Source organism: Camarhynchus parvulus, chromosome 3 (genome assembly GCF_901933205.1).
Source record: "Camarhynchus parvulus chromosome 3, STF_HiC, whole genome shotgun sequence".
Lineage (NCBI taxonomy): Eukaryota > Metazoa > Chordata > Aves > Passeriformes > Thraupidae > Camarhynchus > Camarhynchus parvulus.
In genome coordinates, this window is record NC_044573.1 from 86,249,882 (window position 1) to 86,266,567 (window position 16,686).

The 16,686-nt window shown below is 38.5% G+C and overlaps 1 protein-coding gene across 1 annotated transcript in view; it reads left to right on the plus strand.

Moving 5' to 3' along the window:
• Window positions 1–15,239, plus strand: part of AGPAT5 (1-acylglycerol-3-phosphate O-acyltransferase 5) — a 54,773-nt gene extending 39,534 nt beyond the window's left edge. Inside the window, exons 7-8 of the mRNA XM_030944693.1 lie at window positions 10,926–11,049; window positions 12,719–15,239. Coding sequence (XP_030800553.1) covers window positions 10,926–11,049; window positions 12,719–12,944 — 350 coding nt within the window. The 3' untranslated portion in view covers window positions 12,945–15,239. The remainder of the gene's footprint in view (window positions 1–10,925; window positions 11,050–12,718) is intronic.
• Window positions 15,240–16,686: the final 1,447 nt, after the last annotated feature.

Consider the following 16,686-nt stretch of genomic DNA (forward strand, 5'->3'; position numbering starts at 1 on the left):
TCAGTAGTAAACAAAACGGATTAAAAAGAACTTTTTAGTGACTTTAGTGTGAGGAGTACTAGCACACTTTGTCTGAGAAATTGTTAGCAAAATGTGAACGGGAAAAAATCTGAAGAAAGGGTGAATTGCTTTTTAAATTTTGTAGTATGCAACTTTTAGTCTAAGTAGTCTTTCTTAGCAAAATTCAATTTTTGAAATTTTTTTTTAAGTCCAGCAATCTTAAATATACTGTTGACTTGCTCAATAGGATTAAAACACAGCATAGTATAGGTTTCACCATAAGAACAGTGAATACCAAACATACCTGATATAACATGGTGCCATTTTAGAGCAGGCAAATCGTTGTAATATATACTTCCAAATGTATTGAGCTTTTTGTCACTACTTATGCATGTTAATATTTTTTGGCATTTTTCAGTGGCAAGTTTGTTTTAGAAGACATCAGATGTGATTAGTCCTCGACAGTGACTAAGACTAGATTAGCTTTACACAGGGATGTTGCTTTCTGCTGTTGCTTCACATCCAGTTGTAACCAATGGATGGATTTTTTTTCCTACCATTCGTTCATTCCCTTTATTACAAGTTTGGATCTTGGTACATTTCCGGTGGAAGTTTATCTGGCACATGGCAGCCTTTCCAAAGAATAGCAATTTCCCACAGATTTCTCCCCTCTCTCTACTCCTGAAGATGGCTTGTCCAGATCATTAATGCCAGAACACCATGGTCCTGCCTGGGGAGGACCAGGCTGCTAGGCACTATTTATTTGTGGTCATTAGAATAAGATGCTAATAATCATATGGGCACTGCAGCACAGCTGAAGGACATCCCAAGTACTGAAGTCTGGAAGAACTATTTAGAAGGGAAAAGGAGGACAAGAAACTTCTGAATTTGTTGATATTGTTCTACTACACTGTCATCAAGTGAAAAGCAGAAATAAGTTTGGGAAGAAAGGATGAGAATTTGGTTTTCCCCCCTTCTGAATAAATGTGCGAAACGTTCACATCCAGCTTTGTCTGGTGTTAAAAGGCAGGTCTCGTGGGACGTGGGAACTGTTATCATTCTTGCACCTGAAAGAGCATTATGTACACATCTACATCTTTATTATTCTGCCTGAAGGCTTTAGTGTAACCAGATGGTATTTATCTGACCATTGTAGATGAAAGAGTGTGTGAAATAGCAGCATGTGACAATGATAAACACTGAATAAAAATAGCAAGTATATATAGACTCTGTCTTAAAGAAGTCAGAGGAATTCTTGAGAGTTATTGACTCTGCTGTATATCAGTTCCAGAACAAACACTTTGAAAGCCTGTGTATGTGAGCATTTCTGAAAATCTGTACATCACTTTGATCAGTATAATTTGAGGAGGTCAGACTGGCCTAACTTCCCTCGGGGAAAGTACACTTTTCCAAAAGCTTGTACTTTTGTTAGGACCCAGTTAGACAGGGACTATAGAAAAGACAAGACTATAGAAAAGAAACTGGAGCGATAGAAAACAGTCTTTGTCTGGACTGTGGCCCAAATTTGTTAACATCCATTGTCTCTCCAAGTCCAAAGAAAGATAACAAGCACATGGTTACAGATGTAACCATCAAGGAAAGAATTAAAAAGCTAAATTATTAAGCTGATAAACATTAACAGAAGTATGAAACAGTCCAAAGGAAGTTTTATAGTTATGAAATTACTAACAATCTTTTCAGATCTGTGCTAGCTGTCATCTTCTATTGCATGGAAGAATATTGAAGAGTAAATGTCATTTGTTTTAGAGTAACCAAAGAAAGGATGTAGATTAGACCTTTCATACTGTAAGAATTAAACATTGTACTTCTGGTCAAAAACAACATGTCACCAAAGAGCAGCATCAGTTTATGGGAGTGTTTGAAAGCCTTGATGTAGTTCATCAGAGAAAATGAAGGTCAGTCTGAGCATGAGTAGCACCTCTGCTTCTTTATCCATCTGAAAACAAGGACACAAAGCGGTCAACTGTGTTTGGAATTCCTGTAACTCAATTTCCTGTCTCCACCATCAGCCAATCTTGGATGCCTAATGTGTCTAACTTTTCCCAAATCACAGACACCTGTGGGCACTGTATCTGTGTGCTCACACCCCCTTGGTGGGGGATAATGACCCTCTGCAACTCCTTCTGAGCCCCAGGCATGTGTTCTCTGATTGTAAACCAGATTATTGTGTATCTCAGTTATTCCCAAGCAGCTTTTACTGAAGGTAAGCATCTGTAGCTTCCCTTTGGGAATTTGTGATTTGAAAACAAATGGTCATCAGGAAACCTCTGCTACACAAGAGGCTCTTGAAAGTATTTACACTGGAGATTCATAAAATTACCCTGCACCCTGGACCTCGTGCACATGTGAGAGGAAGCATTCCACTCCCCAAGCAGCCATTTATTTACAAAGGCTCAAGGAACTCCTGATCTTTATGCAAAAGTGTATCTAAACCCTGAGGATAACAAAAACAACTTTAACTTCTTCACACCGTCAGATTTGGCCAAAACTATGTTGCTGCTTTGAGAGTCTGTGTTTATTTTTGGGGGTTTTATGCATCACAATCCTTTCCTTCTACTCTGTGGTGCTGTTCCCTGTTATCAAAACACGCTGAAAGAAAGGCAAAAACATCAATGCAAACAACAAAAAGCACTGGCATAGTTCCTAACAGATCCTGTTTTTTTGCTATAGAGAACATAGTTTTGAACTGGTCCACTTCTTGTATTTTTGTTGCCTTTTTTTCTTAATTGTATAGTTTGAATTTTTTTTTTCACTTCTGAAACTTTGAAAATGTTCCAGGAAAGACACAAATATCTCCTGATTTTGCTCACTTTTAGTTACCAGTGGTGGGATACCCTTTAGATGTAATCCATAGGCCTAACCTGATCCAGGTTCTGTTCCTGGCAGCCTATTGATCAAAACTGTTACACTTTTGTAGGAAGCCTCTTGCTGACTCGGCCAACATACAATATTCACATATTGTTACAGAGTAGTACAAAGGCCAGACTGCATCTGTTAGAATAACAGATTAAAGCCACTCAAAGATTGTTTCAGTGAGCTATAATGTGCAAGTACTGTGGGTCTTCGTCAGAGACCACCTTGGAAGAGCAAGACAACTTACAATGACACTGTGCTGCTCTCCATTGTTAATATCAGTGTAGAAAACTATAGATACCATTTTCTAAGATTCTTTAGATCTCAGCATCTTCAGGAAGATACAGGCAAGTGATTTTTTACCCTTGAATTTTCAGGATTTGTAGATCTATAGTTCTTATCTTCCATCTTCAGGATTTCTTATATATATATGTGTATATCTATATATATATATAAAATTTTTGAGCTGTCATATCCTTTGTTCTGCTTCCCTTCTCCAAACTGAATATTTGCCTTTTTCATGTCTCCTTTTTTGTAATGGAGGTACTTTTCCTCCTTAAATGTTTTAGTTGGTCTTTTCTGTGGCCTTCTCTGAGTCCACTACATCCTCCTTCAGATGCAGGGACCAGAACTACACACCATATTTAAAATGTGGATTCATAATCTTTATCTGTAGAGTGACTCTCTTTGCCTTGTTCTTGATATCCTTCCTCAAGCTGCCCATTATTTGGGGGATTTGGTGTTGCTGCTGAGAGGATGATTTTAGGGAAGGGTCAGCAACTCCCAGATTGTAACCACCAATTCTGAGTTAAGCCTCATGTCATCAGGGTTTCACTTATTTTTTTTCCCCATGATTGTTTACACTGAAGCTTGGCTGCCACATTTTTACCCTGTTTGTTCAGCTTTGAGGGCTTTTTGTAGTTCAGCCAACATTTGACTACCCAGAAGAGCTCAGGGTCTTCTGAAAGAGATGTGAAAAACCGGAGCATTCACAGTTTGCTCCCGTCTTCAACTCATCAGTCATGAGACAGAGTAAAACCAATCCTGGCATTGATCCTGGAGGACCCCAGTGGCCAAGTCCTTTCCATCCCTAAGGCCTTCCATTTGCTTCCTCTCCTTTAAGCAGCTTTTGGTCTTTAAAACATAATTTCCTCTAATCCTGTGGCAGCCTAATTTTTTTAATACCCTTCAATGTGGAACCCTGTCAGAAGCTTTATGAAAATTCAAAAATATCATGACCAGTGAATCCCCTTTATCCACCTAGTCCTTGACACTGTTGTAGAAATCCAGCAAGTTGATGCAACAGGATTTCCCTTTACAGAATCCCCACCAAATCTTTTTCAACAGGCTGTGATTATCTGTGTGCTCAGTGATTTTGTTACAGACCTGTTATCTTACCCAGTGATGTAAGACTCTGGTCTGTATTTCTGTATTTCCCAGCATCATCTCTAAAGTCCTTGTTTGTAGAAGGGAAACTCTGAATTTTTCTGGCACAGTGGCTGTTTGTGATGATAGGTTACACATCTTTGTTTTTAAATTCCACATTTGAGAGCTTCTGGATGAATGCTGTCTGGTCTTGGTGATTTCCTGACATCTGACTTGTTTATTTATATTTAGTCTAATATTTTCTGTCTGTTTACTTATTGATCTAGTTCTTTTGAATGATCTGGTACAAAGAATGCAGTGGGTGTAGGAATCAAACATTTTCAACAGGAAAGAATTATGCAAGCAGATATATGAGCTTCTCTTGCATGGGCTTATACTTGACCATGAACGCTGCTCTTCACACTTTTGTCATCCAGCAGTCCTACCAGTGGCTTATCAAATTTATTGCTTTTAATATACTGAAAAAAGTTAAAATTTCCATTTTTCAAGTTCATTTTTAGTCCTCTTAAGTTTATGTTTGCATTTGGCATGAGCAATTTTGTGTTTTTTCCTTATTTGGACGAGCTTTCCATTTCTCAGAGGGGAGAAGAAGGTATGAGTATCATGGTAGCCTCCTTGATTTTCCCATTAAAGTCATACAGCTGGTTTTCAGACCCACACAGACTTTTCCTTTTGCAGTGTTACACATGTTTTATGCAAGCTTCTATTACAAGTTTTTCTGGGGTTTGGTATTTGGTGAGTTTTTTAATAGCTTCTAGGTTGCCTTCTTTTGGACTGTGTATTTTAGGGTGTTTGACACTTTGCCTTCCCTCCCATTGTGTACTTCCTTTAATTCATAGAATCATTAAAGTTGGAAAAAACTTCTAAGATCATGAAGTTCAACCTTCAACCAAACAGCACCCACACCCTCTAAACCTTATCACAAAGTGCCATATCTGCTTATTTTTTGAACACTTCCAGGGATTACAAGTTCACTGCTTCCCTGGGCAAGCCTGTTCCAATGCATGACCACTCTTTCAGTGAAGAAGGTTTTCCTAATATCCATCCAGCCTGAATTTCCTGTGTTGTGCCTTGAGGCAATTTCCCTTGCCCTGTCACTAGTTGCCTGGGAGAAGAGGCCAACCCCAAAGAATTCTGCATTTCTGTGCTGGATTCTTTCTCTACAGCACTGAAATTAATTGTATTGTGGTTGCAGAGCAAGACCACACCAGGAACGGCATCTTTCCTTGTGGGTTTTCTTACTTACTAGTTCTTCCAGGATTTTTTTTTTTTTCTCTAATGTTTTTGTCCAATTGGTTGGGTCATCTTGGTTTGGGTTTATTTGGGATTTTTCTCCCTGCTTATCCTGCTGAAGTATCAATGCAGTTCAATAAAGGTAGCTGGAATCTCAGCCTCCTGCTATCATTCCTGAACTTGCAGGTCTCAGTCTGCTTTCACAGTTTCTGCTCACTATAATTAAGCTTACTTGGAAGTAATTGTATTATTTATCTTATATATATTCTAGTAGAATCTGGATTTTCCATCCACGAGGACTTTATTGTGCTTTTGTCCCCTTATTATATAAAGCTATTACTCTTCATATAATCTTTCATGCACAGCACCCTACCCTCACTTGTACATCCTCTTCTGTCATTCCTGGTAGCCTGCTGACATTGCCCACTCCTGCAAGCCCACCAGGATGCCTGTGTTACAGGAAGGAGTGATCTCTAGGTGCCAGTAATTCTTGTAATGACCTCATATTTATGCTCCTCACGTTGGTACAGAGGAACTTCTGAATCTGCCCCCACAGTGAATTTGGCTACATCCACCTCATGTTACAACCATCTGAACAGGTTGCTTTTTCTGACTTTCAGTCTTGCCCAACTGCCAGCAGAAACAGACTCTGATTTTTCAGTTTTCGTGGCCAGCACCTTGGCCTCATAATGATGCAGGTGCATCCCATTTCCCACTTAAAAACATCCATGGATGTTTTGGTTTTTTTTCCCTGAGCTTTACCCTCCATACACTGTGCCCCTTGTGCATGCAGGGGCTCACTGATCTCTGTGTGCATGTAAGTCCTTGCACAAGGTACTGGCAGCATTCCTGAGAGCTCTATTCCTCAAGTGCAGGCTTGTTTCCTGGCTGTGAGCTTCAGTCTGGGCTGCACAGCATCCCCTCCACACTTCCTGCATCCTCACTACTCACAGGTACTCGCAGGTGCTGCTCCTCCACTGCTGCCCAGGGCCACTCCTGCGACCAAGCTCCGCTGGCCCAGGATGTTTGCTTTCCTGTCTAGTGCTGCTTTGCTCTACTGCTGCTTTATTTTGTTAGAGCAAGTCATGAAATAGTTTCCTGTCAGCTCAGCTTGGGATGATGGAAAGCATGAAGCCGAGAAACAACGCAGCACTTAAATTTATGTTTGTTTTGCTGTTTGATTGTTAATTTGGTGTACAAAGTAAATGGAAGTGGAGAGATGGGATTTCTTTCTTTGAAGAGGACATAGTTTACAAACTGCTTTGGTAGCTGAATGCTGAAGTCCAGACTAATGCAAGTTTAAGAAGTGGAGAAAGAATCTACAGTTTAGAGGAATGCCTTTGCTGGTTTTGCCTGTAAAACTATACAAACCACAACACACAGTGTTCTCTTACTGAAGAGATGTATTTTTACACATTTGAAATGCTAGTTATTTAGAATAAATATACATTATTCAGATTTCATTTTCCTGTGATATCACTATCAGTTTATCACAAATATTACTGAAATCTATTAAAACAGAGAGATTTGAGGGCTCTCAAAGTGGACAGAAGGCCTCAGTTTGTCCGTTCTTAATTTTGAAGGACTTTGGCAACAATTACATTGCAGTGGAAGAGTCGGTGTAGGAGGTTGAAATCTGAGCTACCTTATTGCTGTCATATTTAAAGTGCATATAAAAATAGACTTCATTAGTAATTGAAAACTTGAATATCTGTTTAAGTGTAACACTGCTGTCACAACTTTCTTAAGGGACAAGGCAAATAATTTGGAGTGGTGGAATGAATTTATGTGGTTCAGAAGGGGAAGGTAGTCTGAGGCCAGTTGTTTGTCCCTTCTCAGTTACAGAAAAATCCGTGCTTCAGAGCTTCTCTCCTTCCTCAGTTTCCCTGGTAATGCTAGTAATTCCAAAGAGAATTAATTGGCTTTTGAAGGTGAGCAGTTGAGAACTGGTAGAATTTTGCAGGAGCCCCAAATATTGGTTTACAATTAAAAATTCCTTGGATTCGATTTCTTTCCTGTAGTCTGTTGCACCTCATTTGTTAATCCCAGTGCCGCAGTGGTCCCCCCTCTGAAGCCTTGTGTTAGTGCGAATCCTGTCTCACCGAAGGAGGGATATACAGTGCAATGTCACAGCTCAATAACAAAAAAATGCTTAATCCACTTTATTACAATTTTCAATTCCTTCCTTCTGCTGTGCTTGGTCACTAGAAGCATTATAAACATTCTGTGCTTGTATCTGTTATTTAGCCAGATAGAAAGTTTTATTAGGAAATTATGTCCCACACGAAAGCCAGTCCATTTGGCTCCCACACAAAAGTTCTTAGTGTTCATTTAACCCAAATTGTACACGGTTCTTGACGAATGCTATCCCCAACATAATGTATGCTTGTAACGTATGATTTGCATTTCTGTTTTGTCTCTTGAAGGAAAGTTCAGGCTTGCTTGTTCCTGCTGTTAATTATAACAAATTCTGGCAAGTTTAGGAATCTGAAAAGCCTGTCAGATGTTGGCCTTAAGGGCTAGTGTCCCTGAAGTTGGATGTAATTTGTGCATAATAAATTGCTTCAATAAGATTTTGTTTCTTAGCTTAATTACATAAGTCTTTTGGGAATTAAGCTAATGTGAAATTAAGGGTCATGGGACCACCGCAAACTTTTGGAGGTTGTGGTGATAAAATCCAGCTGTTTCTTCTCACAATCAACCTCCAATATGTTGTCCCCTTATCCAATGGTGTTCTTATGTGATTGCTGTAACACTGTGGATTGGTTAGTTGCATTAAACACTGACATGAATTGGATACTTAAAGACTAGTCAGATTACCTGACTTGGCTGACTGCATGCATTACAGTGTCATCTGCAGATGTCCTGAATACCCAGGCTTTGGATAAAAGGACTTTGAATCAATGTGTGGGAATCATGACCTTCCCCAGGGTAGCACCTGAAGTAACAGATCACACAGCCCTGAGTGAGGCTGAACTAAGTCAAACTCAAAAGGGAAGGTGAAGTTGTTGGAAAAAGCAGTGGGATTCATAAAAGGTGGGAAATAGTGACAAAGTTTAGGACCTTCACATATGGGGATTCAATTTAGAGTGGTTGAAGAAGACCAGGGTGGGAACTGGTAAGAATCAGCTTGCATTGGAACTTGGGCTGGAGGGGGAAAGCCAGCAGCAACACTCAGGTATTTGAGGAGGGGATTTTGTTCTCTAAGTAGAATTATAGAATTGCTGCACTTCAGCTTTGGTGGGGGAAGATGTTCCTTTTTAAATACTTATGTCTTGAGTTTTGATTGGTTTATCATTTTCCTTAATAATTTATAACAGTTATAAGTAACATCAGTAAGGACTTATTTGTTCCTATGCAGAACAGCCCATGTGCTATGAAGCAAAAGAAACATACACTATACAATGCACAGAATGTTTTCAGTATCTTTTGAAGCTCAATCTTCAGCTCTAACTGAATATGCATACCATAGATGCTTTATATAGGAGCCTATTACTTTTTCTGAAAAGACCAGATCATCTGGCTTCCAAGCATTTGTTTTCTAGATAGTTTTGCATATGGTTAGAATGTTCCACTTAATAGGTAATGCCACTCAAAAGAGGATTTGTACATCATGAACATTATAAGCATTTAAGACATTGATAATACATCTGTCATTTTAAGATATTAATAGAATGCTTTTAGGTGCCCATATAGTCACTGACCTTCATGTAGTGGCCTGGATAGTATCTTTAGAGAAACAGTCCTGCAAAATCCCTTCTTCACATTAAAGCAAGAGAAAAAAATTTCTTTTAGACAATATCGATTTCTTTGTGGTTAGTAAAAGCACTGCACATAAATCTGAAGGAAATGTCTACATGTACCATCATTCCAGACTCCAGGTCCTTAACTTGCCATCTTATATACTTAACTGCCATCTAATAGCTAGGAGAAGGTTCTACCAGAAGCCTCTTGGCAAGAGCTGTGTTTGCTGCTCCATGGCCAAGAGATAGACTCGTGCCTGGATGGAGCCCTCATCCAGCTCCCCAGCTGATGCTGCGGGGCCGTGTTCTCCCTTTACGCTGTGGGCTCTGTGCATGACATCCGGACACAACCACACAGCACCTTACAGATTTCTGCATCCAAGCACCTCAAGACCTTAGGGATCTCTTTATCTCTTCTCCTTCCCTCCCCCTCTGCAAGTACACACACACATTTGCATGAACAGGCTTTTAAAATTCCTTAAAGCAATTTCTAGTATGTGATAAGGACTGTTTTTACAGCAGAGTCCTTACAAATCAATAATCCTGTAAAGATGAAAAACAAATGGGAGATATCTGCTTTGGCAGACAACAATAAAGATGTACATGCTGTAACAATTTATTTGCAGATTCATTCCTCCAGATACCCCTTACAGTTACGGGTCAAAGTCTTCTGTGCATCTGCACTGCTGTCCGAAAAATGTCAACAACTTAAAGGGACCACCCAGTCTGTGTTACATTTGTTGCCTGTATGTATTGTAGGAAGGCACTTCTGGTCTCTTTTCAAAATAGGATTACTATCCAAATTTCTGAGGACTTCTATCCTCACATCATGCAAATCTCTGTCCAGGGATACTGTGGTTACTGCCATACTCCTTGCTACTGATAAATGTGAATGGTTACCAATACACACTGTGCAGGATTTCACATTTACAACATGCAGTTTATTACAGTAATCATGCCCAGTATTTTTACCACTTGTTAGTTGTAAGAAATCCCACAAGGCCATTTGAGTAATGCAGTTTTGTTTGTCCTTAATGCTTGCTTGGTAAGTTTGTCTAGGGATAAATTGAGGAAATGGCATTTGGGAGCAGGGGGGAGGCAGTTTGCAATAGGGCTGTCTCGAGCTCTGTGAGACAGAAAAAAAAAAAAAGGGATACAAAATAGAAAGCAGCATTTTGTTCTAAGTCTTTTATCCTATTACACTTTTTAATTACAGGTTATTGCTTAAAGTGAAGCATATTTTCTCTTGGAGATGCTTTGGGAAATCACTATAGTTCCAATTTTGTCATTCAGCAGCAAACAAAATTTAGATTTTAAACAAGCAAGGAGGATTACTAACTTTAAAGAAAATTGCAGGATTTATGGCATCAAAGTTACTGCATCCGACACTATTGAGTGAGTAGATTGCTGCTAAAGTAGAGGGTAATATTTTCAAGCACAGCCTTTTACAGTTAACAAGGTGCATATTTGGACAATTCCTCCATGTTGTACATAATAGTGGCCCACCATTTCAAGTGTGAGTCCAGATGGTTTCTAAGTTCAGTGAAGTGCTCAGGATCCAAACATAAGGAGGGAAGGTTTTTGAGCACTGAAGTTAGGCTTCCAAGGCACTTACAGTCAGATTTTTTTTGGTGTATTTATAACTCAGTGTTTTTGTAACTCAGTTATGTTGTTTTGCTCTCTTCTTAGAGTTTCTTTGTAAGGAATGCCCAAGAGTTCATATTTTCATTGACCGAATTGATCTGAAGGACATTCCAGAAGAGCAGATGTATATGAGAAGGTGGCTTCATGAGCGTTTTGAAATAAAGGATAAGTGAGTAGAAATACATAGAATTTTCTGTTTCAAGACTCTGTCTTATTGCTTTTATATTAATAAATATACCCATGATTTCTGTGTTCCAAGTGGTGCCTGCTATAGGGCTCTCTGAAAAGGAGTGATGTTGGTACTCCTGTTAATGTATTATAATACAATATAATATGACCTTGTGGTTAAACCTTTTGCTCAGGAGGTTGGGATTCCTCAGATTTTGTCCTTCTTTAGATTGAAGAAGTGTGAGTCCATGTTCCAGGCAAGACTCATTCATCTGAATACTCTCCATTCATCTTCTCGTAGTTAAGTCCTGTGCAGGAATGTAAGATGCCTGTGGTAGGCAAGCAAGAAAAAGCAGTGTGATTCTGTCCTTGTAATCAGTGTTAAGTTGGAGTGATAGAGGGGCAGGTCTTGATCTAATCTCTTCTGCCAAAATTGTTTACAAATCTTTCATCCAGACAGCGACTGGATAAAAACACAGTTAACCCCAAAATTCCTACCTTCACTGGGGAAACAAGGTGAAGTAGAAGTTTCATTTGTCCATTTTTGAATTGTGGCAGAAGTTAAGTGCCTGGCTTCCTCCAGCATCTCCAGATAAGGTCACTAGTGAGTATATGCAGCAGATCCTGGGGGACCTTGTTCTCCAGAAGGACTTAGTGTCTAAATGTAGGATTTAAGTATTCTTTGAGAGATGATGGTTTAATTTGCCAGATCTGAAGTCTTGCTTAAGGGAAGTGAATCTGTTTACTTTCTAAAAGCCTGAATACTTTGAGTGAGACAGAAATTTCCCTCGTTCTTTAATATTGTTCTGCCAGTCTCACACTCCATGGAAGTAAAAAATGAATTCATTTCTCCTGAGAACTTTGAATTCATATAGAAGTTAACATGACTATCTGTAAACATGACATTGTTACTAAAATGTCTTAGACATTTAGGATCACTACTTTTGAAAAATAGAAACTCTGAATTTAATTTAAATAGACAAGGAGCTGATACATAAAATAAAAGGCTGTCCAATGTCTGTCCCTTTAGTTATCTAGTGAAAGTGAACAAAATGGAATCATCCATGTGTCATTGTAAGGTCCTGTTCACTGGAACATCTTTCCTGGGACCAAATAGTCTGTCAGGCAAATTTAGAGATAGTTAAAACAAAACCTCAGAATTTCCAGACCCATTTATTACTGTTTTTTAAAACTAGGAGGAAAAAGGTTACTACTAAGCCAGTAATGCAGCATCTTACTCTTGCATGTTTAGCGTCCAATATATTCAGTGTATTGGGTGTCCTTATTATTTATTAATTTATTTTATGCAGATACTTCTTCTTCCTCCTCCTTTGGTGCTCAGTGTATTGTTTTGTCATACAATATTGTACAGTACTCTGGACTTTTTTGCTAAATGCTGAATGAAATCAATTCTTGTCAACTTTTATATTCACTGTTGCAGTTGGTCCACAAGAAAAATATGGCCTTAATGCTTCCAAGGGTTCAGGTTGAGTATTTTGACATGCATCATATTTGTAAGGTGTACTCATTGGTCAAACTTGTTACAGAGGAGCTGATACATATTATGAGATAATTTACTAAAACTGTTTGGTTGGAAGCAGTTACTGGATGAAAGTAAGTTTGCTTAATATGTCTTACTGTCTGACCATCTCCTTTTTCTCTGCTTATAGGTTACTAATAGAATTTTATGATGCAAAGGATTCTAAAAGAAGAAATAAGTTCCCTGGAAAAAGTGTTCATTCCAAACTAAGCCTCAAGAAAACTTTGCCATCTTTGCTGTTTTTAGGTGGCCTGACTGCTAGTATGCTTCTGACAGAATCAGGAAGGAAACTATATGTAAAAACATGGATATATGGAACTTTAATTGGCTGCCTGTGGGTTAGCATTAAACCATAAGCAGATGTTAGTCTCCAATCAGTGAAATGTGCAGTCTTTTCTTGCACATTACACCAAATTTTTTCCTGACTTTATAGAAAAAAAGTGTAAATAAAGCCTTATTGATCGAATATTGGAAATAATAGATTTTGTGACTTAAGCCTCTGTGTGGTTGGTCTGGGGAAAATAAATGTAGATTTTCAAATTTGCTACTGATTTTTGCTGGAATAATGACAGATAAACCGAGTCATATGATAAATTGCTTTCCCCATGAACTAACATCTATCTCTCTGCAGATTTGAAAAAGTATGAGTTATGCATAAGGGTGTCTTATGTGGACCTGTGAATGTATTTACAGAGATTAATTTAGGGTATATATTTATTCTTCTGATATTCATGTTGAATTTTTGTTACTCTTTGGTGCATTATAGCAGCTCAGTTGCATCTATCCCAGCTGTATCGCAACTAAAATCAAAATTTTCCTTTTTTTTTCTTTACTCTTCAGTTTTCACTAAATACTGTGTTCTTTAAAAGGGACTGTGTAAGCTGGCAAATCATGAGATGTTATCAGAAGCAGAATAAAATGTTCCTGAGAACTACTGTTCATGGGGAAGAAGCTCTGTTTATCTAGTGCATGACTTTTGATTATATTGCAGTATTAGGTGATTATTTTACATATGCAAAACATTAAATGGTACCGAGCAAACAGCTTATTTTGCGCACCTCGCATTTGTGCATAAAAGGAATGTGTGCGGTGTAAGGAAATGTGAAGTTTTTGTTTCTGGCCAGAACCCTTGTAGCCTCCCTTGTGTCTGCATTACCCCTCTCACCTCGAGCATTCAGCTGAGCTCACACTCCTCCTCCACATGTATGTGCCATAAGCAGAAGTTTCCTGTTACCTCACGATTTTCTGGAAGCAAACCTTGTTGTTTGAGAAATGCACGGAATCACTGTAACAAGGAACCTTCAAGTGTTCCTGGTAAATCTGGAGCGTGTGCCTTTCCCACTAACCTGATCTAGCCTGGTGTTCCATAGGCTGGCAGTCATCTCTGTGCTGTAGTATCCCACTAGATTCTTAAGTCATTCTAGGCCATGCAGACTGCACTTAGGTTGAAATTATGGGTTGATATATATGGTTTGCACAGTAGATAATAATCAATGAAATGCATATCCTATCAGTATTTCACCTGCTTGAAAATATACTTTAAAAAGCAAAATCAACAAACTCTATGAAAGTCTGAGATTCCCAAGGCTGGTAACGTTGTTGGGGAAAGCCATTTTCTGATTCTAGGGAACAGTCTATATATACAGCAATGGGGTAGGAAAGAAGATGTATTTTATCTTCTTCCATTAGGGAATTGGACTCCTGTATCAAAATTAAAAAACTAGAGAATATTTTTATATCACACTTGCAAGCTTTAAATGTGCATCTTTTTCTAGCTTCAGTACGATTTGTCTTGCTTTAGAGTCCATTGTGAGTTAAACATCTCTTAAAATTATATCTCAGTTTTTCAGATTCCACCATTGCCAGTTAATTAAAGGTTTTACTGTGTGGGGTTGTTTTTGTTTTTGTTTTCAACAGAGTATTACAGAGGAATTACAGTTCCACCTTAAAATCATTCAGTACAACTTTCAGTTTGCAGTTCTGTGTCCTTCCATAATGGATTTTGTCACTGGAGTTATTTATATCGGTGATTGATTCAGGATATGTTGATGAACCATTTTAAAAACAATGACTGGGAACAATGTTGAAAAACAGTATTGTTATGAGGCTGTGAAACAAAAAAAAAAAAAAAGCCATTTTATGTAACAGCCAAATGTGCTTACATGTAGTTCTTCCTATTCTCAGCTGACTGTTACCAGTGGGTATAATGAGAAGGCAACGTTCCTATGTTAGTGTGAGTTTTTTCAGTCATGGAATGAAATTTTATTCTGACATGGCTAAATTTCTTTGTAACAGCTAAGAATAACATTTAATTATACATCAAAAATAAATGCAAAATGCTTAATTCATTTGTAGGAAAATAACTGCTATTTTGGAGAGCCTAATTACATGAAATATTGGATCTCTCTTGCTGTTTAAGTACCAGGAATATAATTGACACAGTGCAGCAAACAAACAGGATGTTTATTTTGAACCTTATTCTCTATGTTAATCTTTTTTTTCCTTGCCATTAATTTATAAAGTTTTGAAACTGTAATTTGCTGATGTATTTGGCATTGGGAGTATCACATGCTATTTCTAAATATGCACTGATATTAACTTGAAATATTTCTTCATTAAAATAAGAAGAGCCAATGCTCATTCAACTTTTCTGTCCTGTCTGCTTGTTCAATTTTTTCTGCACTTTCATGTTTGTAATTCGGAGCTGTTTAAACAAAGGCTACAAGTGTGGTTTTAAGTCCCCAATGGAAGGACTTGTGTGAGAAGCAGTCAACTGAAAGAAAACAACTTTGTCTTTTTTCCCATGCAGCCAGAAATGTGTTGGAATTGATCTGTGCTTGTTCCAATGCAACACACCACCAGGTCAGTCGAGTGGCAATAGCTTTTTGTCCTTGAGCACGTGCACCATTTGCTGCTCATTAATGATGTTCATTAGTGTGTAGGACCAGCTTCTGCCCAGGAATTGGCCTCAGTGGCAACAGGCCCTGGCCTGACAGCACTGGCAGAGGGTGGACAGACCCAGGGGCAGGGAAGAAGTACTGCAAACAAATACCTGAAGCATATCTTGGTAGCAATGCCACCAAAGTTGTAGTGATGTGTTAAATCTCAGAAGGACCTTTATGTTCAAAAACTGCCTTTGCTAGCTGTATCAGTGGCTCTGATAAGAGCTGTTTCCCTCCCACAAGTACCACTCTGTTCATATGCACAAGCTGTGTGTAAAACTTGCAAGACCACTAAATGTTAGTTCTACAATGGCATCCTTGTGTTTACTTATGGGGAAGGAATTGGGCTGAGCAAGCATTAGCTTATGTGATGGAGAGCACAAAAAGTTAAGTGACAACATTGCATGATACTGGAGTGAAGAAATGACTGAGGGAGGACACGAGGGCTCCACCCAGATGCAGTCCTTTGCTAACTCCTCTGAAGCATTTTGCTGTAATACTTGTTTTTTCTCCTTTCAGTCAAATGTAGCATACCTGTAAAACTTCTTTTAGTACTTAAAAGTTGGCCCTGATTGTTTTGGCATTTTAGCTTGCAGAGAATGTTTATACTTACTTCAAGGGAGAGAGAGGTAACTATTTTGTGTTTGGATAATGAAGAGGACCATGAGAAGGTTTGGGATTTTTGGCTTAGTGTTAAAAGTGAAAAAAGATACTTTTCCCATGCCCACCTCCAAATAAAAAAACATTTAATGACAGAAATTTCAAATATGCAATAGAAAACCAGCTAACAGGTTTAAGATCTTGGCACCTGCTTTATAAATGCTTTTCCATTCTAAATATGGGAACCAGGGTTTGGTCCTAACCTGCAATTCTAGGTCACTTTTTAGCACAGTGGCTCTGGTGGCTGGGCTTGGAGCAAACACAATTGTTGTCATTTTCATGCCTGTCTCATCAGTTTGGAGCTCTGTGGTCCCAGTGACGTGTGCTGCCCAATTTGCTGAGCATAAGACAAAAGAAATTGTTACTTTAGTTTGTATAATAGCAAAAGTCACACAAGCAAAACACAGCATGTTCAGAGAAGGAAAAGCAACAATAATCTGAAACTAATATTAGAAACATCAGCTCTAGTCAGGCATGACCACATCTGACTGATTCC